At 65.2% G+C, this 27,251-nt stretch overlaps 1 protein-coding gene across 1 annotated transcript in view; it reads left to right on the top strand.

The window, feature by feature from the left end:
• Positions 1 to 25,444, top strand: part of FLNC (filamin C) — a 34,586-nt gene extending 9,142 nt beyond the window's left edge. The window contains exons 5-22 of the mRNA XM_068402354.1: positions 333 to 451; positions 549 to 626; positions 1,494 to 1,656; positions 2,745 to 2,945; positions 4,978 to 5,115; positions 5,807 to 5,933; positions 7,436 to 7,572; positions 8,581 to 8,774; positions 12,380 to 12,493; positions 13,795 to 13,938; positions 14,195 to 14,318; positions 15,124 to 15,284; positions 15,411 to 15,501; positions 16,416 to 16,585; positions 17,965 to 18,082; positions 19,413 to 19,675; positions 21,372 to 21,969; positions 25,152 to 25,444. Of these exons, the coding sequence (XP_068258455.1) occupies positions 333 to 451; positions 549 to 626; positions 1,494 to 1,656; positions 2,745 to 2,945; positions 4,978 to 5,115; positions 5,807 to 5,933; positions 7,436 to 7,572; positions 8,581 to 8,774; positions 12,380 to 12,493; positions 13,795 to 13,938; positions 14,195 to 14,318; positions 15,124 to 15,284; positions 15,411 to 15,501; positions 16,416 to 16,585; positions 17,965 to 18,082; positions 19,413 to 19,675; positions 21,372 to 21,969; positions 25,152 to 25,429 (3,218 nt within the window). The 3' untranslated portion in view covers positions 25,430 to 25,444. The remainder of the gene's footprint in view (positions 1 to 332; positions 452 to 548; positions 627 to 1,493; positions 1,657 to 2,744; positions 2,946 to 4,977; positions 5,116 to 5,806; positions 5,934 to 7,435; positions 7,573 to 8,580; positions 8,775 to 12,379; positions 12,494 to 13,794; positions 13,939 to 14,194; positions 14,319 to 15,123; positions 15,285 to 15,410; positions 15,502 to 16,415; positions 16,586 to 17,964; positions 18,083 to 19,412; positions 19,676 to 21,371; positions 21,970 to 25,151) is intronic.
• Positions 25,445 to 27,251: the final 1,807 nt, after the last annotated feature.

The following is a 27,251-nucleotide window of genomic DNA, read 5'->3' as shown; positions in this document are numbered from 1 at the left end:
TGTGGGACATCAGGGCACACGAGTGACCCACGGGTGTCCCCATTTCCAACCCCAGGGTCCCCCTTAGTCCCCCAGGGACCCCCCAGGGTGCCCCCCATGCCCAGGGACCCCCTTAGTCCCCCCAGGGTGCCCCCCACCCCATGCCCAGGGACCCCCTTAGTTCCCCCAGGGTGCCCCCCCCATACCTGGAGGTGCCCATGGACCCCTCCAAGGTGCCACCTGGAGGTCCCAAAGTTGGGGGGGGTGCTGAGGGGGTCACAGGCTCTGGGTGCCCACCATGGGGTGCCCACCCTGACCCCCCCACCCTGACCCCCGCCCCGGGGGTCCCGCAGGCATCGAGCCCCAGGGCAACGTGGTGCTGAAGCCGGCGCAGTTCACGGTGGAGACCCTCGAGGCGGGGGTGGGCGAGGTGCTGGTCTACGTGGAGGACCCCGAGGGCCACACCGAGGAGGTAGGTGGTGGGTGGGGGTCACCTGGGTGCCCCCAGGACCCCCCAGCTCTATGTCACCCCCCACTCCCCATTTTTGGGGCTCTCCCCCCCTCTCCAGGCCAAGGTGGTCCCCAACAACGACAAGAAGAGGACCTACAGCGTCACCTACGTGCCCAAGGTTGGGGGGCTCCACAAGGTGAGCACCCATGGCCCCCACCCACAGCCCAGCGTGTGGCTCGGGGTGGTGGGTGCCCCCCAAGATGGGTTCTGGGGTGACCAGGGAGGTCCATGGGGGTACCACAGTGGGGTCACACCGTGTGTCCTCTCTGGGGGTGTCACCAGGGTGGTGGGTGCCCCCCAAGATGGGTTCTGGGGTGACTGGGAATGTCCATGGTGGCACCACAGTGGGGTCACACCGTGTGTCCTCTCTGGGGTGTCACCAGGGTGGTGGGTGTCACCAGGGTGGTGGGTGCCCCCCAAGATGGGTTCTGGGGTGACTGGGGAGATCCATGGGGGTATCACGGTGGGGTCACACTGTGTGTCCTCTCTGGGGTGCCCCAGGGTGGTGGGTGCCCCCCAAGATGGGTTCTGGGGTGACCAGGGAGGTCCATGGTGGTATCACAGTGGGGTCACACTTCGTGGCCTCTCTGGGGGTGTCACCAGGGTGGTGGGTGCCACCAGGGTGGTGGGTGCCCCCCAAGATGGGTTCTGGGGTGACCAGGGAGGTCCATGGTGGTATCACAGTGGGGTCACACTGTGTGTCCTCTCTGGGGGTGTCACCAGGGTGGTGGGTGCCCCCTAAGATGGGTTCTGGGGTGACTGGGAATGTCCAAGGTGGCACCACAGTGGGGTCACACCGTGTGTCCTCTCTGGGGGTGTCACCAGGGTGGTGGGTGCCCCCCAAGATGGGTTCTGGGGTGACTGGGCAGGTCCATGGTGGTATCACAGTGCGGTCACACTTTGTGTCCTCTCTGGGGGTGTCACCAGGGTGGTGGGTGCCCCAGGGTGGTGGTGGTGGTGGGGCCATGGCCACCCCTGACCCCCTCTGTGTCCCCCCCCCCAGGTGACGGTGCTGTTTGCGGGGCAGAACATCGACAAGAGCCCCTTCGGCGTCAACGTGGGCATGGCCCTGGGGGACGCCAGCAAGGTGACGGCGCGTGGGCCTGGCCTGGAGCCCGTGGGCAACGTGGCCAACAAGCCAACCTACTTCGACATCTACACTGCAGGTGGGCGACGGTGGCCACCATTGGCCACCACACACGGGGTGGGGGGGTCACTGCTGTGGGGTGGTGACACTGAGGTGTGGCACGGCCCTGGTGGTGTTGAAGGCATGTCTTCATGGTGACGTGGCCATGGCATGGCCTCGTGGCTCTGGGGATGTGTCTTCATGGTGGCACGGCCATGGCATGGCCTGGTGGCTCTAGGGCCATGTTCTCATGGTGGCATGGCAATGGGATGGCCTAGTGGCTCTGGGACCATGTTCTCATGGTGGCACGGCCATGGCATGGCCTGGTGGCTCTGGGACCATGTCTTCATGATGGCATGGCCATGGCATGGCCTGGTGGCTCTGGGACCATGTTCTCATGGTGGCATGGCCTGGTGGCTCTGGGGACATGTTCTCATGGAGACATGGCCGTGGTGGTGCTGGATGGTGTTGAAGGCATGTCTTCATGGTGGCATGGCCATGGCATGTCCTGGTGGCTCTGGGACTACATCTTCATGATGGCATAGCCATGGTGTGGCCTGATGGCTCTAGGGCCATGTCCTCATGGTGGCATGGCCATGGTGGTGCTGGGTGGCACTGAGGTTGTGTCCTCATGGTGGCATGGCCAAGGCAAGGCCTGGTGGCACTGAGGCCACCTCCTCATGACATGGCCATGGTATAGCCTGATGGTACTGAGGCCACATCCTCATGGTGGCACAGCCATGGCATGGCCTGGTGGCTCTGGGACCATGTTCTCATGGTGGCATGGCCATGACATGTCCTGGTGACACTGAGACTACATCTTCATGATGGCATAGCTGTGGTGTGGCCTGGTGGCTCTGGTGCCATGTTCTCATGGTGGCATGGCCATGGTGTGACCTCGTGGCTCTGGTGCCATGTTCTCACGGTGGCCTGGCTGTGACATGACCTGGTGGCTCTGGTGCCATGTTCTCATGGTGGCATGGCTGTGGCATGTCCTGATGGCACTGAGACCGTGTCCTTGTGGTGGCATGACCATGGCATGACCTGGTGGCTCTGGTGCCATGTTCTCATGGTGGCATGGCCATGGCACGTCCTGATGGCACTGAGAGCGTGTCCTCGTGGTGGCAGGGGCTGGCCCGGGCGACGTGGGGGTGGTGATCGTGGACCCCCAGGGCCGGCGGGACACGGTGGAGGTGATGCTGGAGGACAAAGGGGACAACATCTACCGCTGCACCTACCGGCCCGTCCTCGAGGGGCCACACACCGTCTGCGTCACCTTCGCCGGCGCCCAGATCCCCAAGAGCCCCTTCACCGTCAACGTGGCTGAAGGTGGGTCCTGCCCCCGGGGTCCCCACCCTGGCCCCGTGGCACCCATCGGTGACCGTGGTGGCCCCATGGCACCCCTGTGGTTGTCCATGGCCCCAAGGGTAGTCCCATGGCATCCTTACACCCCCCAGGGTGTCCCCATGACACCCCTGTGTCCCCAGGGTGTCCCCATGGGTCCTGTAGCCCCCATGGCACCCTTCTGTCCCCAGGGGACCCCATGGCACCTCTCTGTCCCCAGGGTGTCCCTAGGGTGTCCTCGTGGCACCCCTGTGTCCCCAGGGTGTCCCCATGACACCCATCAGTCCCAGGGTGTCCCCATGGGTCCCTTCTGTCCCCAGGGTGTCCCCATGGCACCCTTCTGTACCCAAGGTGTCCCCAGGGTGTCCCCATGTGTCCCTTATGTCCCCAGGGTGTCCCCATGGCACCCCTGTGTCCCCAGGGTGCCCCCATGACACCCATCAGTCCCAGGGTGTCCCCACGGGTCCCTTATGTCCCCAGGGTGTCCCCATGGCACCCCTGTGTCCCCAGGGTGCCCCCATGGGTCCCTCAGCCCCCATGGCACCCTTGTGTCCCTAGGGTGTCCCCATGGCACCCCTGTGTCCCCAAGGTGTCCCCAGGGTGTCCCCATGGGTCCCTCAGCCCCCATGGCACCCATCAGTCCCAGGGTGTCCCCATGGGTCCCTTATGTCCCCAGGGTGTCCCCATGACACCCTTCTGTACCCAAGGTGTCCCCAGGGTGTCCTCATGGCACCCCTGTGTCCCCAGGGTGCCCCCATGGGTCCCTCATCCCCCATGGAACTCCTATGTCCCTAGGGTGTCCCCATGGCACCCCTCTGTCCCCAAGGTGTCCCCAGGGGACCCCATGGCATCCCTGTGTCCCCATGGGTCCCTCAGCCCCCATAGCACCCATCAGTCCCAGGGTGTCCCCATGGCACCCTTCTGTCCCCAGGGGATCCCATGGCACCCCTGTGTCCCCAAGGTGTCCCCAGGGTGCCCCCATGGGTCCCTCAGCCCCCATGGCACCCTTGTGTCCCTAGGGTGTCCCCATGGCACCCCTCTGTCCCCAAGGTGTCCCCAGGGTGTCCCCATGGGTCCCTCAGCCCCCATGGCACCCATCAGTCCCAGGGTGTCCCCATGGGTCCCTTATGTCCCCAGGGTGTCCCCATGACACCCTTCTGTACCCAAGGTGTCCCCAGGGTGTCCTCATGGCACCCCTGTGTCCCCAGGGTGCCCCCATGGGTCCCTCATCTCCCATGGAACTCCTATGTCCCTAGGGTGTCCCCATGGCACCCCTCTGTCCCCAAGGTGTCCCCAGGGGACCCCATGGCATCCCTGTGTCCCCATGGGTCCCTCAGCCCCCATAGCACCCATCAGTCCCAGTGTGTCCCCCATGGCACCCTTCTGTCCCCAGGGGATCCCATGGCACCCCTCTGTACCCAAGGTGTCCCCAGAGGACTCCATGGCACCCCTGTGTCCCCATGACACCCCTCTGTCCCCAAGGTGTCCCCATGGGTCCCTCAGCCCCCATGGCACCCTTGTGTCCCTAGGGTGTCCCCATGGCACCCCTGTGTCCCCAGGGTACCCCCATGGGTCCCTCATCCCCCATGGAACTCCTATGTCCCTAGGGTGTCCCCATGGCACCCCTCTGTCCCCAAGGTGTCCCCCTGTGTCCTCCTGTGTCCCAGGGTGTCCCCCTGTGTCCCCCTGTGTCCCCATGGGTCCCTTCTGTCCCCAGGGTGTCCCCATGGGTCCCTCAGCCCCTATGGCACCCATCAGTCCCAGGGTGTCCCCATGGGTCCCTTATGCCCCAGGGGACCCCATGGCACCCCTGTGTCCCCAGGGTGCCCCCATGGGTCCTGTCGCCCCCATGGCACCCTTGTGTCCCAAGGGTGTCCCCATGGCACCCATCAGTCCCAGAGTGTCCCCATGGGTCCCTCAGCCCCCAGGGTGTCCCCATGGGTCCCTTACGCCCCTAAGCCCCCCCTGTCCCCCCGGCCCCCCTGGCACCCCCGGGTGCTGAGGGTGCCCGTGCCAGCGTGCACCCCGTCGGCGTGCCGGGCCACGGGCCGGGGGCTGCAGCCCAAGGGCGTGCGGGTGCAGGAGGTGGCCGACTTCAGGGTGCTCACCAAGGGCGCCGGCACCGGGGAGCTGCGGGTGCTCGTCAAGGGGCCCAGTGAGTGTGCGAGGGGGGCGTGCAAGGGTGGGGGCGTGCAAGGGTGGGTGTGCGAGGGCGGGGGGGACATGGGTGCAAGGGCAAGGGTGGATGAGGGTGGGGGTGCAAGGATGGGGGCATATGAGGGCATGGGTGTGCAAGGATGTGTGTGCAAGGGTGTGGGTGCAAGGGTGGGGGTGTGCACTGGTGCAAGGGTGGGTGTGCAAGGACATGGGTGCAAGGGTGGGGGCATACGAGGGCATGGGGGTGTGAGAGCAGGTGTGCAAGGACGTGGGTGCAAGGGTGTGGGGTGCAAGGGGGGGGACATGGGTGCAAGGGTGGGGGTGCAAGGGTGGGTGTGCAAGGGTGGAGGTGCAAAGGGGTATATGCAAGGGTGGGGGCTGCAAGGGTGCACGTGCAACAGTGAGTGTGCAAGGACATGGGTGCAAGGGTGGGGACATATGAGGGCAGGGGGGTGCCAGGGCATGTGTGCAAGGGTGTGGGTGCAAGGGTGGGGGTGTGCACTGGTGCAAGGGTGGGTGTGCAAGGACATGGGTGCACGGGTGGGGAGACACGAGGGCATGGGGGTGCGAGGGCAGGTGTGCAAGGGTGGGTGGGTGCAAGGACATGGGTGGGCGTGCAAGGGTGGGGGTATGCAAGGGCGGGTGTGCAAGGGCGGGTGTGCAAGGCCGGGTCTCTCCCCCCCCCGCAGCGGGCACGGAGGAGCCGGTGTCGGTGCGGGACGCGGGCGACGGCGTGTACGAGTGCGAGTATCGCCCGGGCGTGCCCGGCCGCTACCAGGTGGCCATAACCTGGGGCGGGTACGCCATCCCCCGCAGGTCAGTGGTGCCCCCACCCACGGGACCCCCACCCAGGGGACCCCCCCCACACCCAAGGGTGGGTGTGCAAGGAGGGGTGTGTGTGTGCATGGGGGGGGGTGGGCAAAGGGTGGGCAAGGGGCATGTGGGGTGTGCAAAGGGTATGTGGGAGGTGCAAGGGGTGTGCAAAGGGTGTGAGGGGCGTGCGAGGGGTGTGCAATGGGTGTGAGGGGCGTGTGAGGGGTGTGCAAAGGGTGTGAGGGGCGTGCGAGGGGTGTGCAAGGGGCACGTGGGGTGTGTGAGGGGCACGCAAGGTGTATGTGAGTTGTGCAAGGGGTGTGATGGGTGTGCAAGGGGTGTGCAATGGGTGTGAGGGGCGTGTGAGGGGCGTGCAAGGGGGTGCGCGAGGTACAAGCGAGGCACGTGGAGGGTGTGCAAGGGGCACACGTGCTGTGCAAGGGGGGTGTGATAGGTATGAGGGACCTGCATGGTGTGCAAGGAGGTGTGGAAGGCACGTGTGGTGTGCAAGGGGTGCGCAAGAGGCGTGAGGGACATGCAAGGGGCGTGTGATAGGTGCAAGGGGGCGTGCAAGGTACAAGTGAGGGGCGTGCAATGGGTGTGCAATAGGTGTGAGGGGTGCAAGGGGTGTGGGGTGTGTAAGGGACGTGCAAGGTGTGTGAGGGACGTGCAAGGGGGCATGTGATGGGCATAAGGGGGTGTGCGAGTGGGGTGCAAGGTACAAGTGAAGGGTGTGCAAGGGGTGTGCAAGAGGCACATGTGGCGTATGAGGGGCGTGCAAGGGGCATGAGGGACGTGCAAGGGGGTGCGTGATGGGCACAAGGGGGGTGCAAGGCACTAGCAGGGGGTGTGCAATAGGTGTGGGGTGTGCAAGGGGCACGCGTGGTGTGCAAGGGGTGTGCAAGGGTGTGAGGGACGTACAAGGGGTGTGCAAGTGGGGTGCAAGGTACAAGGGAGGGGCGTGCAAGGGGTGTACAAGGGGCACACGTGGTGTGTGAGGGGCGTGCAATAGGTGTGTGAGGGGCGTGCAAGGGGTGTGAGGGATGTGCAAGGGGGCATGTGATGGGCACAAGGGGCGTGCAAGGGGGGTGCAAGGTACAAGTGAGGGGTGTGCAAGAGGCACGTGTGGTGTGCAAGGGGTGTGAGGGACGTGCAAGGGGGCGTGTGATGGGCACGAGGGGGGTATGATGGGCACGAGGGGCATGCAAGGCGCTGGCGGGGGTGTGTGCCATGGGGTGGGCGTGCGAGGGGTGTGCGTGGGGCATGTGATGGGCACGAGGGGTGTGCAAGGTATAAGTGAGGGGCGTGCAAGGGGCACGTGTGGTGTGCAAGGGGTGTGAGGGACGTGCAAGGGGGCGTGTGATGGGCACAAGGGGCATGTGGTGGGCACGAGGGGGGTGCAAGGTGCTGGCGGGGGGTGTGCGTGGCGGGTGGGTGTGCCATGGGGTGTGCCATGGGGTGGGTGTGCAAGGGGCACACTCAGCCCTGGTGACGCGGCGGCGCAGCCCGTTCGAGGTGCAGGTGGCCCCCGCGGCCGGGCGGCAGAAGGTGCGGGCCTGGGGGCCGGGGCTGGAGGGTGGCACCGTGGGGCGCTCGGCAGACTTCGTGGTGGAGGCCGTGGGCACCGAAGTGGGCACCCTGGGTGAGTAAGGGGGGCACGGGGGGGGGGGCACGGGGTGGGGACATGGAGACTATTGAGGGACATCATGGTGGGTATGTGGGCATGGAGTTGGTGGCACCATGGTGGGGTCGTGGGGCATGAACTGGGTGGCACCATGGTGGGGACATGGGCATGGAGTGGGGGGCACCATGGTGGAGAAGTGGGTGTGGGGGACACGAGGTGGGGATGTGGGTGAGGGTGTGGGACACCATGGTGGGGATGTGGGCATGAGGTGGGGGGCATCATGATGGGGACATGGAGACACATTGGGGGGCACCATGGTGGGGACCTGGGCATGGGGTTGGTGGCACCATGGTGGGGATGTGGGCACAGGTTGGGGAGCACTGTGGTGGGGACGTGGGGTGGGGGCACCATGGTGGGGATGTGGGCATGAGGTGAGGGACACTGGGGTGGGGACGTGGGTATGGGGTGGGGGGCACTGTGGTGGGGACATGGGCACAGGTTGGGGGGCACCATGGTGGGGACGTGGGCATAGGTTGGGGGACACCATGGTGGGGACATGGAGACATATTGGGGGGCACCGTGGTGGGTATGTGGGCATGGAGTGGGAGGTACTGTGGTGGGGACATGGGTATGGAGTGGGTGGCACCATGGTGGGGATGTGGGCACAGGTTGGGGGGCACCATGGTGGGGACATGGAGACATATTGGGTCGGGACATCATGGTGGGGACGTGGGCATGGAGTTGGTGGCACCATGGTGGGGTTGTGGGGCATGAACTGGGTGGCACCGTGGTGGGGATGTGGGTGTGGGGTGGGTGGCGACATGGAGACATATTGGGGGGACATCATGGTGGGTATGGAGCAGGTGGCACCATGGTGGGTACGTGAGCATGGGGGTGGTGACCATGACACCAGGCCCTTGGTGCCACCTGGGGGTGCCCACCCTGGTGCCATGGATCCCCGCGGGGTGTCACCGCCGTGTGCCCTCCCGGTGCCCACCGTGACGCCGCCGCGGTGCCCCCGGGCAGGGTTCTCCATCGAGGGCCCGTCGCAGGCGCGCATCGAGTGCGACGACCGCGGGGACGGCTCGTGCGACGTGCGCTACTGGCCCACGGAGGCGGGCGCCTACGCCGTGCACGTGGTGTGCGACGACGAGGACATCCGCGACAGCCCCTTCATGGCCCGCGTGCGCCCCGCGCCCCCCGACTCCTGGCCCGACAAGGTGACGCCGCGCCCCATGGCGCCCCATGGCGCCCTATAGCGCCCTATAGCACCCATAGCCCCCATAGTGCCCCACTGTGCCCTATAGCACCCATAGTGCCCTGCTGTGCCCTATAGCACCCCACTGTGCCCCACTGTGCCCCACTGTGCCCCATAGCGCCCCATAGCGCCCCATAGCGCCCCATAGCGCCCTATAGCACCCTATAGCACCCCACTGTGCCCCATAGCGCCCTATAGCGCCCTATAGCACCCACAGTGCCCCGCTGTGCCCCATAGCACCCCACTGTGCCCCATAGCACCCTATAGCACCCATAGTGCCCAACTGTGCCCCATAACACCCGTAGCGCCCCATAGCGCCCCACTGCATCCTATAGCACCCATAGCGCCCTGCTGTGCCCCATAGCACCCTATAGCACCCAGAGCGCCCCACTGTGCCCCATAGCACCCCTAGCACCCCTAGCACCCCTAGCACCCCATAGCACCCCATAGCACCCTATAGCACCCTATAGCACCCATAGCACCCCACTGTGCCCCATAGCGCCCTATAGCGCCCTATAGCGCCCACAGTGCCCCGCTGTGCCACATAGCACCCATAGTGCCCCACTGTGCCCTATAGAACCCATAGTGCCCAACTGTGCCCCATAACACCCGTAGTGCCCCATAGCGCCCCACTGCATCCTATAGCACCCTATAGCACCCAGAGTGCCCCACTGTGCCCTATAGAACCCTATAGCACCCATAGCGCCCCACTGTGCCCCATAGCACCCCATAGCACCCATAGCACCCATAGCACCCATAGCACCCATAGCACCCCATAGCACCCCATAGCACCCTATAGCACCCTATAGCACCCATAGCACCCCACTGTGCCCCATGGCGCCCTATAGCGCCCTATAGCACCCACAGTGCCCCGCTGTGCCACATGGCACCCATAGTGCCCCACTGTGCCCTATAGAACCCATAGTGCCCAACTGTGCCCCATAACACCCGTAGTGCCCCATAGCGCCCCACTGCATCCTATAGCACCCATAGCGCCCTGCTGTGCCCCATAGCACCCTATAGCACCCAGAGTGCCCCACTGTGCCCTATAGAACGCTATAGCACCCATAGCGCCCCACTGTGCCCCATAGCACCCCATAGCACCCCATAGCACCCCATAGCACCCTATAGCACCCATAGCACCCCACTGTGCCCCATGGCGCCCTATAGCGCCCTATAGCACCCACAGTGCCCCGCTGTGCCACATGGCACCCATAGTGCCCCACTGTGCCCCATAACACCCATAGTGCCCCATAGCGCCCCACTGCATCCTATAGCACCCATAGAGCCCTGCTGTGCCCCATAGCACCCAGAGTGCCCCACTGTGCCCTATAGAACCCTATAGCACCCATAGCGCCCCACTGTGCCCCATAGCACCCATAGCACCCCATAGCACCCATAGCACCCCATAGCACCCCATAGCACCCTATAGCACCCTATAGCACCCATAGCACCCCACTGTGCCCCATGGCGCCCTATAGCGCCCTATAGCACCCACAGTGCCCCGCTGTGCCACATAGCACCCACAGTGCCCCACTGTGCCCTATAGAACCCATAGTGCCCAACTGTGCCCCATAACACCCGTAGCGCCCCATAGCGCCCCACTGCATCCTATAGCACCCATAGCGCCCTGCTGTGCCCCATAGCACCCTATAGCACCCAGAGTGCCCCACTGTGCCCTATAGAACGCTATAGCACCCATAGCGCCCCACTGTGCCCCATAGCACCCCATAGCACCCCATAGCACCCCATAGCACCCTATAGCACCCATAGCACCCCACTGTGCCCCATGGCGCCCTATAGCGCCCTATAGCACCCACAGTGCCCCGCTGTGCCACATGGCACCCATAGTGCCCCACTGTGCCCCATAACACCCATAGTGCCCCATAGCGCCCCACTGCATCCTATAGCACCCATAGAGCCCTGCTGTGCCCCATAGCACCCAGAGTGCCCCACTGTGCCCTATAGAACCCTATAGCACCCATAGCGCCCCACTGTGCCCCATAGCACCCATAGCACCCCATAGCACCCATAGCACCCCATAGCACCCCATAGCACCCTATAGCACCCTATAGCACCCATAGCACCCCACTGTGCCCCATGGCGCCCTATAGCGCCCTATAGCACCCACAGTGCCCCGCTGTGCCACATAGCACCCACAGTGCCCCACTGTGCCCTATAGAACCCATAGTGCCCAACTGTGCCCCATAACACCCGTAGCGCCCCATAGCGCCCCACTGCATCCTATAGCACCCATAGCGCCCTGCTGTGCCCCATAGCACCCTATAGCACCCAGAGTGCCCCACTGTGCCCTATAGCACCCATAGCGCCCCACTGTGCCCCATAGCGCCCATAGTGCCCCACAGCACGCTATAGCACCCTATAGCACCCTATAGCACCCATAGCACCCCACTGTGCCCCATAGCGCCCTATAGCGCCCTATAGCACCCATAGTGCCCCGCTGTGCCCTATAGAACCCGATAGAACCCTATAGCACCCATAGCACCCCACTGTGCCCCATAACGCCCTATAGCACCCTATAGCACCCATAGTGCCCCGCTGTGCCCTATAGAACCCGATAGAACCCTATAGCACCCATAGCGCCCCACCGTGCCCCACCGTGCCCCATAGTGCCCCATAGCACCCTATAGCACCCGTAGCGCCCCGCTGTGCCCCATAGTGCCCCATAGCACCCCACTATGCCCCATAACGCCCCATTGCATCCTATAGCACCCTATAGCACCCTATAGCACCCACAGTGCCCCACTGCATCCCATAGCACCCCATAGCACCCATAGTGCCCCGCTGTGCCTCATAGCACCCTACAGCACCCATAGTGCCCCACTGTGCCCTATAGAACCCTATAGGACCCATAGTGCTCCACTGTCCCCCATTGTGCCCTGCTGTGCCCCATAGCGCCCCATAGCACCCTATAGCGCCCTATAGCACCCACAGCGCCCTGCTGCACCCCATAGCACCCCGCTGTGCCCCATTGTGCCCCACTGTGCCCTGCTGTGCCTCATAGCACCCTATAGCACCCATAGTGCCCCATTGCACCCTATAGCACCCTATAGCACCCATAGTGCCCACTGTGCCCCATAGCACCCATAGCACCCATAGCACCCCATAGCGCCCCATTGCACCCTATAGCACCCCATAGCGCCCTATAGCACCCACAGTGCCCCGCAATGTCCTATAGCGCCCCACTGCATCCCATAGCGCCCCACTGTGCCCCATAGCACCCATAGTGCCCCGCTGTGCCCCATAGCACCCTATAGCACCCATAGTGCCCCGCTGTGCCCCATAGCACCCTATAGCACCCATAGTGCCCCGCTGTGCCCCATAGCACCCTATAGCACCCATAGTGCCCTGCTGTGGCCTATAGAACCCTATAGCACCCATAGTGCTCCACTGTCCCCCATTGTGCCCTGCTGTGCCCCATAGCGCCCCATAGCGCCCCACTGCATCCCCTAGCACCCTATAGCACCCATAGCACCCTGCTGTGCCCCACCCGATGGGTGCTGGGGGTGCCGGCGCAGCCCTGACCCCCCACCCCGACCCCCCCAGGTGAAGGCCTTCGGGCCGGGGCTGGAGCCCAGCGGGTGCATCGTGGAGCGCCCGGCCGAGTTCACCATCGACGCCCGCGGCGCCGGCAAGGGGCCCCTCAAGCTCTACGCCCAGGTAGGGTCCCCGTGGGTGCCGTTGGGTGCCGTTGGGTGCCAATGGATCCCGTTGGGTGAGGTTGGGTGCCAATGGATCCCGTTGGGTCCCATTGAGTGCCGTTGGGTGTCGTTGGGTCCCATTGGGTGCTGGTGGGTCCCGTTGGATACCATTGGGTGCCAATGGGTCCCATTGAGTGCCGTTGTGTCCCATTGGGTGAGGTTGGGTGCCAGTGGGTCCAGTTGGGTCCCCATTGAGTGCTGTTGGGTCCCGTCGGGTGCCAGTGGGTCCCGTTGGGTGTCAATGGGTCCTGTTGGGTCCCATTGGATGTTGTTGGATCCTGTTGAGTGCTGGTGGATCCCATTGGGTACCATTGGGTGCCAATGGATCCCGTTGGGTCCCCATGGGTCCCGTTGGGTCCCCTTGGGTGCCAATGGGTCCTGTTGGCCCCTATTGAGCCCACTGGGTCCTGTTGGGTGCCAATGGATGCCATTGAGTGCAGGTGGGTCCCGTTGGGTGCCATTGTGTCCCATTAGGTCCTGTTGGATGCCAATGGGTCTCTTTTGAGTGCTGTTTGGTCCCTATTGAGTCCCACTTGGTCCCATTGGGTGCCAATGGGTCCCGTTTGGTCCCATTGGATGCCATTGGGTCCCATTGGGTGCTGGTGGGTCCCGTTGGATACCATTGGGTGCCAATGGATCCCATTGAGTGCCGTTGCATCCCATTAGGTCCCATTGGGTGCCCATGGGTCCTGTTGGGTCCCCATTGAGTGCCGTTGGGTCCCGTTGGGTGCCAATGAATCCCGTTGGGTTCCACTGAGTGCTCATTGGGTCTGGTTGAGTGCCAGTGGGTCCCGTTGGGTCTTCATTGAGTCCCGCTGGGTCCTGTTGGGTGCCAATGGATGCCATTGTGTCCCATTGGGTGTTAGTGGGTCCCGTTGGACACCATTGGGTGCCAATGGATCCCATTGAGTGCCGTTGTGTCCTGTTAGGTCCTGTTGGGTGCCAATGGGTCCTGTTGGGTCCCGTTGGGACCCCATTGGGTGCTGTTGGGTCCTGTTGGGTGCCAATGGGTCCCGTTGCGTCCCGTTGGGTCCTGTTTGGTCCCATTGGATGCCGTTGGGTCCCATTGAGTGCTGGTGGGTCCCGTTGGACACCATTGGGTGCCAATGGATCCCATTGAGTGCACGTTGGGTCCAGTTGGGTGCCAATGGGTCCCACTGAGTCCCCTCGGGTCCCATTGGGTCCCATTGGGTGCCATTGGGTTCTGTTGGGTGCCGGTGGGTGCCGGCAGGTTCCCTCACCCCTCCCTGGTGCCCGCAGGACGCCGAGGGCTGCCCCATCGACATCAAGGTGAAGGACAACGGCGACGGCACCTACCACTGCGTCTATGTGCCCACCAAGGCCATCAAGCACACCATCATCGTCACCTGGGGGGGCGTCAACACCCCCCGCAGCCCCTTCCGCGTGGGTGCCAAGGGGGGTCCCGTGGGGTGCTGGGGTGGCCATGGAGGGCCCGTTGGGTGATGGGCATTGAGGGAGGGGACGCAGACCCACGGGGTGCTGGGGTGGGGATGGGGGTCCCATGGGGTGATGGAGACAGGGTGCCAGGCGTGCAGGGTGTTGGGGTGCCTGTGGTGGGGTTGGGGGTCGCAGACCCCTGGTGGGAGGAGGTGTTCATGGCACCCTGGGTGCCCGCTGGTGATGCGCCCCGTGCCCGCAGGTGAACGTGGGTGAGGGCAGCCACCCTGGCAGGGTGAAGGTCTACGGGCCAGGCGTGGAGAAGACTGGGCTGAAGGCCAACGAGCCCACCTACTTCACCGTCGACTGCAGCGAGGCTGGGCAGGGTGGGTACCCACCGCAGGGCGCACCCGGCACCCATGGGAACCCCTCTGTGGGCATGACAGCCATGTCCTTCATCTCTGGTCCTGGTCCTTCATCCCTGGTCCTTCATCCCTGGTCCTTCATCCCTGGTCCTGGTCCTTCACCCCTGGTCCTTCACCCCTGGTCCTTCACCCCTGGTCCTTCATCCCCGGTCCTGGTCCTTCACCCTTGATCCTGGTCCTTCATCCCTGGTCCTGGTCCTTCATCTCTGGTCCTTCACCCCTGGTCCTGGTCCTTCATTCCTGGTCCTTCATCTCTGGTCCTTCACCCCTGGTCCTGGTCCTTCACCCCTGGTCCTTCACCCCTGGTCCTTCATCCCCGGTCCTGGTCCTTCATCCCCAGTCCTGGTCCTTCATCCCCAGTCCTGGTCCTTCATCCCCGGTCCTGGTCCTTCGTCCCTGGTCCCGGTCCTTCATCCCTCCCTGGTCCTTCATCCCTGGTCCTGGTCCTTCAACTCTGGTCCTTCACCCCCAGTCCTGGTCCTTCACCCCCGGTCCTGGTCCTTCACCCCTGATCCTGGTCCTTCATCTCTGGTCCTTCATCTCTGGTCCTTCATCCCTGGTCCTTCACCCCTGGTCCTGCTCCTTCATCCTCAGTCCTGGTCCTTCACGCCTGGTCCTTCACCCCCAGTCCTTCATCTCTGGTCCCAATCCTGGTCCATAATCCCGCTCCAACCCCACATCCCTGCTGCAGTCCCACACCCCTGTCCCCACCCCATCCCTCGGTGCCACCCCAGAAGAGCAGGGTGACAGTGAGGCCACCCTCCAGGTGACGTCAGCATCGGGATCAAGTGCGCCCCGGGCGTGGTGGGGCCGCTGGAGGCCGACATCGACTTTGACATCATCAAGAACGACAACGACACCTTCACGGTCAAGTACACGCCGCCGGGCGCCGGGCTCTACACCATCATGGTGCTCTTCGCCAACCAGGTACCCAGGGGGTGCCCCGGCCGTCCCCTCCCCGCCGGGTGACGTCGTATGGGGTGTGGGGGGTGGTCCTGTCCCCCTGGCAGTGCCACCGCGTCACCGTGCCACCCTCTGTCCCCCCGCCCGCAGGAGATCCCCAGCAGCCCCTTCCGCATCAAGGTGGAGCCGTCGCACGACGCCAGCAAGGTCAAGGCGGAGGGGCCCGGCATCAGCCGCACGGGTGAGGGGGGCAGGGGTGGGGGGGTGCTGTGGGTGCTGGGGGGCAGGGTGCGGTGGAGCAGGGGCTGTGGGTGCCGTGGGGCAGGGTGATGTAGGGCAGGGGCTATGGGTGCGGTGGGGTTAGGGGTGGTGGGTCTGAGTGCTGTGGGGCTGGGGTTGTGGGTGCCATAGGGCAGGGTGTGGTGGGGCAGGGGCTGTGGGTGCTATGGGGCTGGGTGCCATGGGGCTAGGGGTGGTGGGTCTGGGTGCTGTGGGGCTGGGGACGTGGGTGTCGTGGGTGCGGTGCTGACGCGGCCGCAGGCGTGGGCGCGGTGGGTGCTATGGGTCCGGGGCTGTGGGTGCTATGGGGCAGGGTGCTCTGGGTGCTGTGGGTGCTGTGGGTGCTGACGCTGTGCCAGGCGTGGGTGCGGTGGGTGGTATGGGGCAGGGGCTGTGGGTGCCATGGGGCAGGGCTGTGGGTGCTGTGGGTGCTCTGGGTGCGGTGGGTGCTGACGCGGTGGCAGGCGTCGGCGCGGTGGGTGCTATGGGGCAGGGTGCTATGGGTCCAGGCTATGGGTGCTATGGGTCCGGGTGCTGTGGGTGCCATGGGTGCTGACGCGGTGGCAGGCGTGGGCGCGGGGGGTGCGGTGGGTCTGAGTGCTGTGGGTGCCATGGGGCAGGGCTATGGGTGCCGTGGGTGCCGTGGGTGCCGTGGGTGCGGGTGCTGTGGGTGCGGTGGGTGCGGGTGCGGTGGGTGCCATGGGGCAGGGCTGTGGGTGCCATGGGTGCGGTGGGTGCTGTGGGTGCTGACGCGGTGGCAGGCGTGGGCGCGGGGGGTGCGGTGGGTCCGGGTGCGGTGGGTGCCATGGGTCCGGGCTGTGGGTGCTGTGGGTGCTGTGGGTGCCATGGGTGCGGTGGGTGCTGACGCGGTGGCAGGCGTGGGCGCGGGGAAGCCCACGCACTTCACGGTGCAGACGCGGGGCGCGGGGCAGGCCCCCCTGGCGGTGCGGTTCGGGGGGGCGGGGCCCGGCCCGGCCGTGCGGGACCTGGAGATCATCGACAACCACGACTACACGCACACCGTCAAGTACTGCCCGCTGCTCCAGGTGGGCACGGGGCACCCATGGGGCACCCACCCCATAGGGCACCCCATGGGGGCATCTCATGGTGGCACCCACCCCATAGGGACACCCCGTGGTGGCACCTACCCCATAGGGACACCCCGTGGTGGCACCTACCCCATGGTGGCACCCACCCCATCGGGACACCCCATGGTGGCACCTACGCCATGGTGGCACCTACCCCATGGTGGCACCCACCCCATTGGGACACTCCATGGTGGCACCTACCCCATGGTGCCACCTACCCCATGGTGGCACCCACCTCATAGGGACACCCCATGGTGGCACCTACGCCATGGTGGCACCTACCCCATGGTGGCACCCACCCCATCGGGACACCCCATGGTGGCACCCACCCCATAGGGACACCCCATGGTGACACCCACCCCATGGTGGCACCCACCCCATGGTGGCACCTACCCCATGGTGGCACCCACCCCATGGTGGCACCCACCCCATTGGGACACTCCATGGTGGCACCTACCCCATGGTGCCACCTACCCCATGGTGGCACCCACCTCATAGGGACACCCCATGGTGGCACCTACGCCATGGTGGCACCTACCCCATGGTGGCACCCACCCCATCGGGACACCCCATGGTGGCACCCACCCCATAGGGACACCCCATGGTGGCACCCACCCCATTGGGACACCCCGTGGTGGCACCTACCCCATGGTGGCACCCACCCCATGGTGGCACCTACCCCATGGTGGCACCCACCCCATGGTGGCACCCACCTCATAGGGACACCCCATGGTGGCACCTACCCCATGGTGGCACCCACCTCATAGGGACACCCCATGGTGGCACCTACCCCATGGTGGCACCTACCCCATGGTGGCACCCACCCCATAGGGACATCCCACCCCATAGGGACACCCCATAGGGACATCCTACCCCATAGGGACATCCCATGGTGGCACCCACCCCATAGGGACACCCTATTGGGACACCCCATAGTGACACCCCATCCCATAGGGGCACCTATGCCCAGGGGACACCCCAGGTCCCCCCCCAGCACCCATGGGTGACCCCAACCCCCCCAGTGCCCCATTTAACCCCTCCAGCACCCATGGGTGACCCCAATCCCCCCCCAGCACCCCCAGGTGCCCCCCCAGCACCCATGGGTGACCCCAAACCCCTCCCAGCACCCATGGTTGTCCCCAACCCCCCCCAGCACTCCCAGATACCCCCCAACACCCATGGGTGACCCCAACCCCCCAGCACCCCATTTAACCCCCCCAGCACCCATGGGTGACCCCAACCCCCCCTGGCACCCCCCTCTCCCTGCTCCCCCTCCCCGGGGGGGGTGTGGGTGGGGGTCCCCCCCCAGCACCCCCTGAGCGCGGGTGTCCCCCCAGGGTCCCCTGTCCGTGTTTGTCACCTACGGGGGGGACCCGATCCCGCGGAGCCCCTTCCCCGTCACCGTGGCGCCCCCCCTGCAGCTGGGCAAGGTCAAGGTGCAGGGGCTCAACAGCAGTGAGTGGGGGGCACCCATGGGTGGGGGGGGGCACCCAGGGGTGGGGGGTGTGTTGTGGGGTGGGGGGGTACCCGGGTGGCATCAGGACCCCCTGGGTGTGGGATGGGGGCACCCAGGGGTGGTGGTGGGGGGCACCCTGGGTGAGGGACACCCTTGGGTGTGGGGTGAGGGACACCCAGGAGTGGGGAGTGTGTTGTGGGGTGGGGGGGCACCCAGATGGGATGGGGACCCCTGGGCATGGGGTGGGGGGCACCCAGGGGTGGGGGGGGCACCCTGGGTGAGGGACACCCTTGGGTGTGGGGTGAGGGACACCCAGGAGTGGGGGGCACCCAGGTGGGATTGGGACCCCTAGGTATGGGGTAGGGGGGCACCCTGGGGCCGTGGGGGGCACCCGGCTGGCATCAGGACCCTCTGGGTGAGGGGTGGGGGCACCCTTGGGTGTGGGGCAGGGGGGCACCTGGGTGGTATTGGGACCCCCAGGTATGGGATGGGGGGGCACCCAGGTGGGATTGGGACCCCTGGATGTGGGATGGGGTGGGCACCCAGGGGTGGGTGTGGGGCACTCTTGGGTGGGTGTGGAGCACCCAGGGGTGGGGGGGCACCCGGGTGGCATCAGGACCCCCTGGGTGAGGGCTGGGGGCACCTTGGGTGAGGGACACCCTTGGGTGGGGTAGGGGGCACCCAGGTGGCATTGGGACCTCTGTGTATGGGATGGGGGGCACCCAGGGGTGATGGGGGGCACCTGGGTGGCATTGGGACCCCCTGGGTGAGGGCTGGGGGCACCCTTGGGTGTGGGGCGGGGGGGCACCTGGGTGGTACTGGGACCCCCAGGTATGGGATGGGGGGGGCACCCAGGTGGGACTGGGACCCCTGGATGTGGGATGGGGTGGGCACCCAGGGGTGGGTGTGGGGTAGCCTTGTGTGGGTTGGGGGGCACCCAGGGGTGGGTGAGGGCACCTAGGTGGCATTGGGACCCCCTGGTATGGGATGGGGGGCACCCTTGGGTGTGGGGCACCCTTGGGTGGGTGTGGGGGGCACCCAGGGGTATGGGGCACCCTTGGGTGGGTGTGTGGCACCCTTGGGTGGCTGTGTGGCACCCAGGGGTGGGTGTGGGCACCCTTGGGTGGCTCTGTGGCACCCTTGGGTGGGTGTGTGGCACCCAGGGGTGGCTGTGTGGCACCCATGGGTGGGTTTGTGGCACCCTTGGGTGGGTGTGTGGCACCCAGGGGTGGCTGTGTGGCACCCTTGGGTGGGTGTGTGGCACCCTTGGGTGGGTGTGTGGCACCCGTGGGTGTCTGTGCCCCCCTGACCCCCCTCTCCCCCCCGCAGAGGCGGAGGTGGGGCAGGCGCAGGCGTTCTCGGTGGCGGCGCAGGGCGCGGGGGGCCAGGGCCGGGTGGAGGTGCGGGTGACGGGCCCCGCGCGCCGCCCCGTGCCCTGCGCCGTGGGCACGGCCCCCCCCGGCGGCCCCCACCCCGTCACCTTCACCCCCCCCGAGGAGGGGCCCTACCGCCTCGACGTCACCTACGACGGGCACCCGCTGCCCGGCAGCCCCTTCGCCGTCGAGGCCGTGCTGCCCCCCGACCCCAGCAAGGTGCGTGCCGGGACCCCTGCACACGCGTGTGACACCCTGCACACGTGTGACACCCCCTGCACACGTGTGACACCCCCTGCACACACACATGTGTGTGTCCCCGCCCTGCACACGCATGTCCTCGTGCGAGGGATTCATGGGTGGGCCGGGGAGGGATGGTGCCCGTCCTGCTTGTGTGTGCCCCTTGCTCACTCACAGTGCCTGCACGTGCCCCTTGCACACCCATGCTGCAGGTGCAAGTGCACGCTCACCGCCAGCACGCCCGTGCTTTACACACACCACCAGCATGCTCGTGCCTTGCACACTTACCACCCCCTTATGCCTTGCACAATTACAACTGGCATGCCCGCTCCTTGCACACTTACCACCACCATGCCCACACCTTCCACACTTAGCACCCCCATTCCTTGCACACTTGCCACCAGTGTGCCCATTCCTTGCACACTTGCCACCACCCTCCTGCCTTGCACACTTACCACTGGCATGCCCATCCTTGCACGCTTACCATCACCCCTGTGCCTTACACATGTACCACCCCCATCCCTTGCACACTTACCCCCCTCAATCCCTTATACACCTCCCACCCCACGCCTTGCACACTTACCCCCCACCTTGCACACACACAGCACCACCCCTCTTCCCCCCTTCCCCTTGCCCCCCTTCCCTTCAGTCTCCCCCCCCTTTACACACACGTGTGACACCCCCTCCCCTCGTGCACACACATATGACACCCCTCCCCCTTTACACACACGTGTGACCCCCCCTTACACACACACATGTGACACTCTCTCCCCTCCCACACACACACACGTGTGTGACACCCCCACCCCTTTACACACACACATGACACCCCCTCCCTTTACACACACACGTGTGTGACACCCCCTCCCCTTTACACACACGTGACACCCCCTCCCCTCACACACACACATATGACATCCCCTCCCCCCTCACACACATGTGTGACACCCCCCCTTTGCACACACACATGTGACACCCCCTCCCCTTTACACACACGTGACACCCCCTCCTTTTACACACACACGTGACCCCCCTGTCCCCTCACACACACACGTGTGACACCCCCCTCCTCTTGCACACGCATGTGACACCCCCTCCCTTTGCATACACGCATGTGACACCCCCTCCCTTTGCACACACACATGTGACACTCCTTCCCCTCCCCCACACACACACACGTGTGTGACACCCCCTCCCCTTTACACACACACGTGACACCCCCTCCCTTTGCACACACACATGACACCCCCTCCCCTTTACACACACGTGTGACACCTCCTCCCCTCACACACACACGTGACACCCCTTCTTCCCCACGTGACACCCCGTCCCCTCGCACACACACGTGACACCCCCCCTCACATACACATATGACACCCCCCCTTACACACACACGTGACCCCCCCTCCCCTCCCACACACACATGTGACACCCCCTCCTCCCCACGTGACACCCCCTCCCCTTTACACACACACATGTGACACCCCCTCCCTTTGCACACACGTGTGACACCCCCTCCCCTTGCACACACACACACACACACGACACCCCCACCCCTTTACACACACGACACCCCCTCCCCTTGCACACACACGTGACCCCCCCTCCCCTTTACACACGTGTGACCCCCTCCCCTTTACACACGCGTGTGACCCCCCTGTCCCCCCCCCCCCAGGTGACCGCCTTCGGGCCGGGCCTGCAGGGCGGCCGCGTGGGGGTCCCGGCGCCCTTCACCATCGACACGAAGGGGGCGGGCACGGGGGGGCTGGGGCTCACGGTGGAGGGCCCGTGCGAGGCCAAGATCGAGTGCCAGGACAACGGGGACGGCTCGTGCGCCGTGTCCTACCTGCCCACGGCGGCGGGCGACTACGCCATCAACATCCTCTTCGCCGAGCGCCACATCCCCGGTAGCCCCTTCAAGGCCGTGGTAGCCCCAGTGTTCGACCCGGAGAAGGTGACGGCCAGCGGGCCCGGGCTGGAGCGGGGGCGGGCGGGCGAGGTGGCCACCTTCACGGTGGACTGCTCGCAAGCGGGCGAGGCCGAGCTGACCATCGAGATCGGGTCGGAGGCGGGCGCGCGGGCAGAGGTGGTCATCGAGAACAAGGGCGACGGCACCTACGCCATCACCTACACGCCCGCCTGCCCCGGCGCCTACACCATCACCATCAAGTACGGCGGGCGCCCCGTGCCCAACTGCCCCGTCCGCGTCATCGTCGACCCGGCCGTGGACACCAGCGGGGTCAAGGTCTACGGGAAAGGAGTGGAGCCACGAGGTGAGAACCTCCCCCGGGGGCACCTCCTGCCCACGGGCACCACCATGGGTGCCTCCTCCCCATGGGCACCTTCTCCCCATGGGCACCACCATGGGTGTCTCCTCCCCATGGGCACCACCATGGGTGCCTCCTCCCCATGGGCACCACCATGGGTGCCTCCTCCCCATGGGCACCCTCAATGGCCACCTCCTCCCCATGGGCACCTTCTCCCCATGGGCACCACCATGGGTGTCTCCTCCCCATGGGCACCAACATAGGTGTCTCCTCCCCAAGGGCATCCCATCCCTCTGGGCATCTCCTCCCCATGGACACCACCATGGGTACCACCATGGGTGTCTCCTCCCCATGGGCATCACCATGGGTGCCTCCTCCCCATGGGCACCCTCAATGGCCACCTCCTCCCCATGGGCACCTTCTCCCCATGGGCACCACCATGGGTGTCTCCTCCCCATGGGCACCACCATGGGTGTCTCCTCCCCAAGGGCATCTCCTCCCTCTGGGCATCTTCCCCCCATGGACACCACCATGGGTACCACCATGGGTGTCTCCTCCCCATGGGCACCACCATGGGTGTCTCCTCCCCATGGACACTCTCAATGGCCGTCTTCTCCCCATGGGCATCCCATCCCCATAGGCACCTCCTACCCATGGGCACCACCATGGCCACCTCCTGCCCATGGGCACCACCATGGGTGTCTTCTCCCCATGGGCATCCCATCCTTATGGGCATCCCATCCCCGTGGGCATCTTCTCCCCATGGGCACCACCATGGGTGTCTCCTCCCCATGGGCACCACCATAGGTGTCTCCTCCCCAAGGGCATCCCATCCCTCTGGGCATCTTCCCCCCATGGACACCACCATGGGTACCACCATGGGTGTCTCCTCCCCATGGGCATCCCATCCTTATGGGCATCCCATCCCTGTGGGCGTCTTCTCCCCATGGACACCACCATGGGCACCACCATGGGTAGCTCCTCCCCATGGGCATCTCCTCCCCATGGACACCACCATGGGTGTCTCCTCCCCATGGGCACCACCATAGGTGTCTCCTCCCCAAGGGCATCTCCTCCCTCTGGGCATCTTCCCCCCATGGACATCACCATGGGTACCACCATGGGTGTCTCCTCCCCATGGGCATCTCCTACCCATGGGCACCACTATGGGTGTCTCCTCCCCATGGACACTCTCAATGGCCGTCTTCTCCCCATGGGCATCCCATCCCCATAGGCACCTCCTACCCATGGGCACCACCATGGCCACCTCCTGCCCATGGGCACCACCATGGGTGTCTTCTCCCCATGGGCATCCCATTCTTATGGGCATCCGATCCCCATGGGCATCTCCTCCCCATGGGCACCACCAAGGGTGCCTCCTCCCCATGGGCACCACCATAGGTTTCTCCTCCCCAAGGGCATCCCATCCCTCTGGGCATCTTCCCCCCATGGACACCACCACGGGTACCACCATGGGTGTCTCCTCCCCATGGGCATCCCATCCCTGTGGGCATCTTCCCCCCATGGACACCACCATGGGCACCACCATGGGCACCTCCTCCCCGTGGGCACCACCATGGGCACCTCCTCCCCATGGGCACCACCATAGGTGTCTCCTCCCCAAGGGCATCCCATCCCTCTGGGCATCTTCTCCCCATGGACACCACCATGGGTACCACCATGGGTGTCTCCTCCCCATGGGCACCCTTAATGGCCACCTCCTCCCCATGGGCACCACCATGGGTGTCTCCTCCCCATGGGCACCACCATAGGTGTCTCCTCCCCAAGGGCATCCCATCCCTCTGGGCATCTTCCCCCCATGGACACCACCATGGGTACCACCATGGGTGTCTCCTCCCCATGGGCATCCCATCCCTCTGGGCATCTCCTCCCCATGGGCACCACCATGGGCGTCTCCTCCCCATGGACACTCTCAATGGCCATCTTCTCCCCATGGGCATCCCATCCCCGTAGGCACCTCCTACCCATGGGCACCACCATGGGTGTCTCCTGCCCATGGGCACCTCCTGCCCATGGGCACCTCCTGCCCATGGGCACCACCATGGGTGTCTTCTCCCCATGGGCATCCCATCCCTATGGTCATCCCATCCCTATGGGCATCTCCTTCCCATGTACACCACCAAGGGCACCTCCTCCCCATGGGTATCTCCTCCCCATGGGCATCCCATCACTGTGGGCATCTTCTCCCCATGGGCACCACCATGGGCATCTCCTCCCCATGGACACCTGCTCCTTGCATGGGCATCCCCATGGGCATCTCCTCCCCATGGTCATCCCATCCCTCTGGGCATCTTCCCCCCATGGACACCACCATGGGTACCACCATGGGTGTCTCCTGCCCATGGGCATCCCATCCCTGTTGGCATCTCCTCCCCATGGGCACCACCATGGGTGTCTCCTCCCCATGGACACTCTCAATGGCCATCTTCTCCCCATGGGCATCCCATCCCTGTGTGCATCTCCTCCCCATGGACACCACCATGGGCACCTCGTCCCCATGGACACCACCATGGGGACGACCATGGGTGTCTTCTCCCCATAGGCACTACCATGGGCATCTCCTCCCCAGGGGCATCCCATCCCTGTAGGCATCTCCTCCCCACGGGCACCACTATGGGTGTTTTCTCCCCATGGGCATCTCCTCCCCATGGGCACCACCATGGGTGTCTCCTCCCCATGGGCACCCCATCCCTGTGGGCATCTCCTCCCCACGGGCATCCCATCCCTGTGGGCATCTCCTCCCCACGGGCACCACCATGGATGTTTTCTCCCCATGGGCACCACCATCAGCACCTCCTCCCCATGGACACGGGCTCCATGGATGGGCATCCCCAGGGGCATCTCCTCCCCATGGCCACCCTCAATGGCCACCTCCTCCCCAAGGGCACCTTCTCCCCATGGGCATCCCATCCCTGTGAGCATCTTCCCCCCATGGGCACCACCATGGGCACCTCCTCCCCATGGACACCCTCAATGGCCACCTCCTCCCCATGGGCACCTTCTCCCCATGGGGACCCTCAATAGGCTTCTCCTGCCCATGGCCACCTCCTCTCCATGGCCCATGGGCACCTCCTCCCCATGGGCTGGAGACCCCCAAGGGGGGGTTGGGGAGGGACACCCCACCCAGGGTCCCCCCCTGGCGCTGAGGGTGCCGTGCCACGCCGCAGGGGTGCTGCGCGAGGTGGGCACCGACTTCACGGTGGACGCGCGGGCGCTGACCAAGACGGGGGGGCCCCACGTGAAGGCGCGGGTGGTGAACCCCTCCGGCGCCCACACCGACGCCTACGTCACCGACCACGGCGACGGCACCTACCGCGTGGACTACACCCCCTACGAGGACGGTGAGGGACCCCGACGGCACCCACGGGGACCCCAGACCCCCACCCAGACCCCCACCACCAGGGACCACTCGGCCCCCACTCAGGGACCCCTCAAAATCCCTTGAGAACCCCCAAAAAACCCAACCAGGGACCACCAAACCCCCCAAGACCCCACCAAGGGACCCCCAAGCCCCCCTGAGATCCCTCAAACACCAACTGGGGACCCCCAAACCCTCAAGACCCTCCTCAAACCCCAACCAGGGACCCTCAAAACCCTTGAGACTCCCCAAAACCCCAACCAGGGACCCCCAAAACCCCCCAAAACTCCACCAAGGAACCCCAAACCCCTGAGACCCTCCTCAAACCCCAACCAACGACCCCAAACCCACCTGAGACCCCTTAAAACCCCAACCAGGGATCACCAAACCCCCCAAGACTCCACCAAGGGATCCCCAAACCCCAACCAAGGACCCCAACCCCCCTGAGACCCCTCAAAACCCCACCAAGGGACCTCCAAACCCCCTGAGACCCCTCAAAACCCCAACCAGGGACCACCAAGCCCCCCAAGACCCCACCAAGGGATGCCCAACCCCTGAGACACCTCAAACACCAACTGGGGACCCCCAAACCCCTGAGATCCTCCTCAAATGCCAACCAGGGACAACCAAACCCTTCAAGACCCCACCAAGGGACCCCAAACCCCCCTGAGATCCCTCAAAACCCCAGCCAGGGACCCCAACCTCCAAAAACCCCAACCAGGGACCTCCAAACCCCTGAGACCCTCCTCAAATGCCAACCGGGGGACCCCAACCCCCCAAAACCCACCAAGGGACCTCCAAACCCCCTGAGACCCCTCAAAACCCCAACCAGGGACCACTAAACACCCCAAAACCCCACCAAGGGACCCCCAAACCCTCTGAGACACCTCAAAACCTCAACCAGGGACCACCAAAACACCCCCAAGGGACAAACCCACCTGAGACACCCCAAACCCCAACCAAGGACCCCCAACCCCACTGAGACCCTCCTCAAACCCCAACAAGGGACCACCAAACCCCAAAGACCCCACCAAGGGACGCCCAAACCCACCAAGAACCTCCTCAAACCCAACCAGGGACCCCCAAGCCCCCCAAGACTCCCACCAAGGGACGCCCAAACCCCCAAGACCCTCCTCAAACCCCAACCAGGGACCCCCAAGCCCCCCAAGACCCCACCAAGGGACGCCCAAACCCCAAGACCCTCCTCAAACCCCAAACCAGGGACCCTCAACCCTCCTGAGACCCCTCAAAACCCCAACCAGGGACCACCAAACCCCCCGAGACCCCACCAAGGGGACCCCCAAACCCTGAGACCCCTCAAAACCCCAACCAAGGACCCCAAACCCCTTGAGACCCCTGACCATGGTGGGCAGGCAGTGAGGGCGTGTCCCCCCGTCCCCAGGCGTGCACCGGTGGAGGTGACCTACGACGAGGTGGCGGTCCCCAAGAGCCCCTTCCGCGTGGGGGTGACGGAGGGGCTGCGACCCCAGCCGCGTGCGGGCGCACGGGCCCGGCCTGGAGGGCGGCCTCGTGGGCAAGGCCAACCGCTTCACCGTGGAGACCAGGTGGGCACCGGACCCCCCCTGCCACCCCTGCCACCAACCCACCACACTTCAGCCCCTCTCATGGAGGTGCCCACCTCCATCCTCTTGTGTGGGATGGGCCATCTCCATCCTGTGCCACCTCCATCCCGTGCCCACCTCCATCCATGCCATGGAGATGCCACCTCCATCCTCTTGTGTTGGATGTGCCACCTCCATCCCGTGCCACCTCCAGCCCTTTCCATGGAGATGCCACCTCCATCTTCTTGCATTGGATGTGCCACCTCCATTCTGTGCCACCTCCATCCCATGTCACCAGCCCAGCACCTCCATCCCATGCCATGGAGATGCCACCTCCATCCTCTTGT

Source organism: Nyctibius grandis, chromosome 5 (genome assembly GCF_013368605.1).
Source record: "Nyctibius grandis isolate bNycGra1 chromosome 5, bNycGra1.pri, whole genome shotgun sequence".
Taxonomy (NCBI): domain Eukaryota; kingdom Metazoa; phylum Chordata; class Aves; order Nyctibiiformes; family Nyctibiidae; genus Nyctibius; species Nyctibius grandis.
The sequence above is the reverse complement of the archived record's forward strand: the minus strand, read 5'-3'. Positions and strand labels throughout refer to the sequence as shown.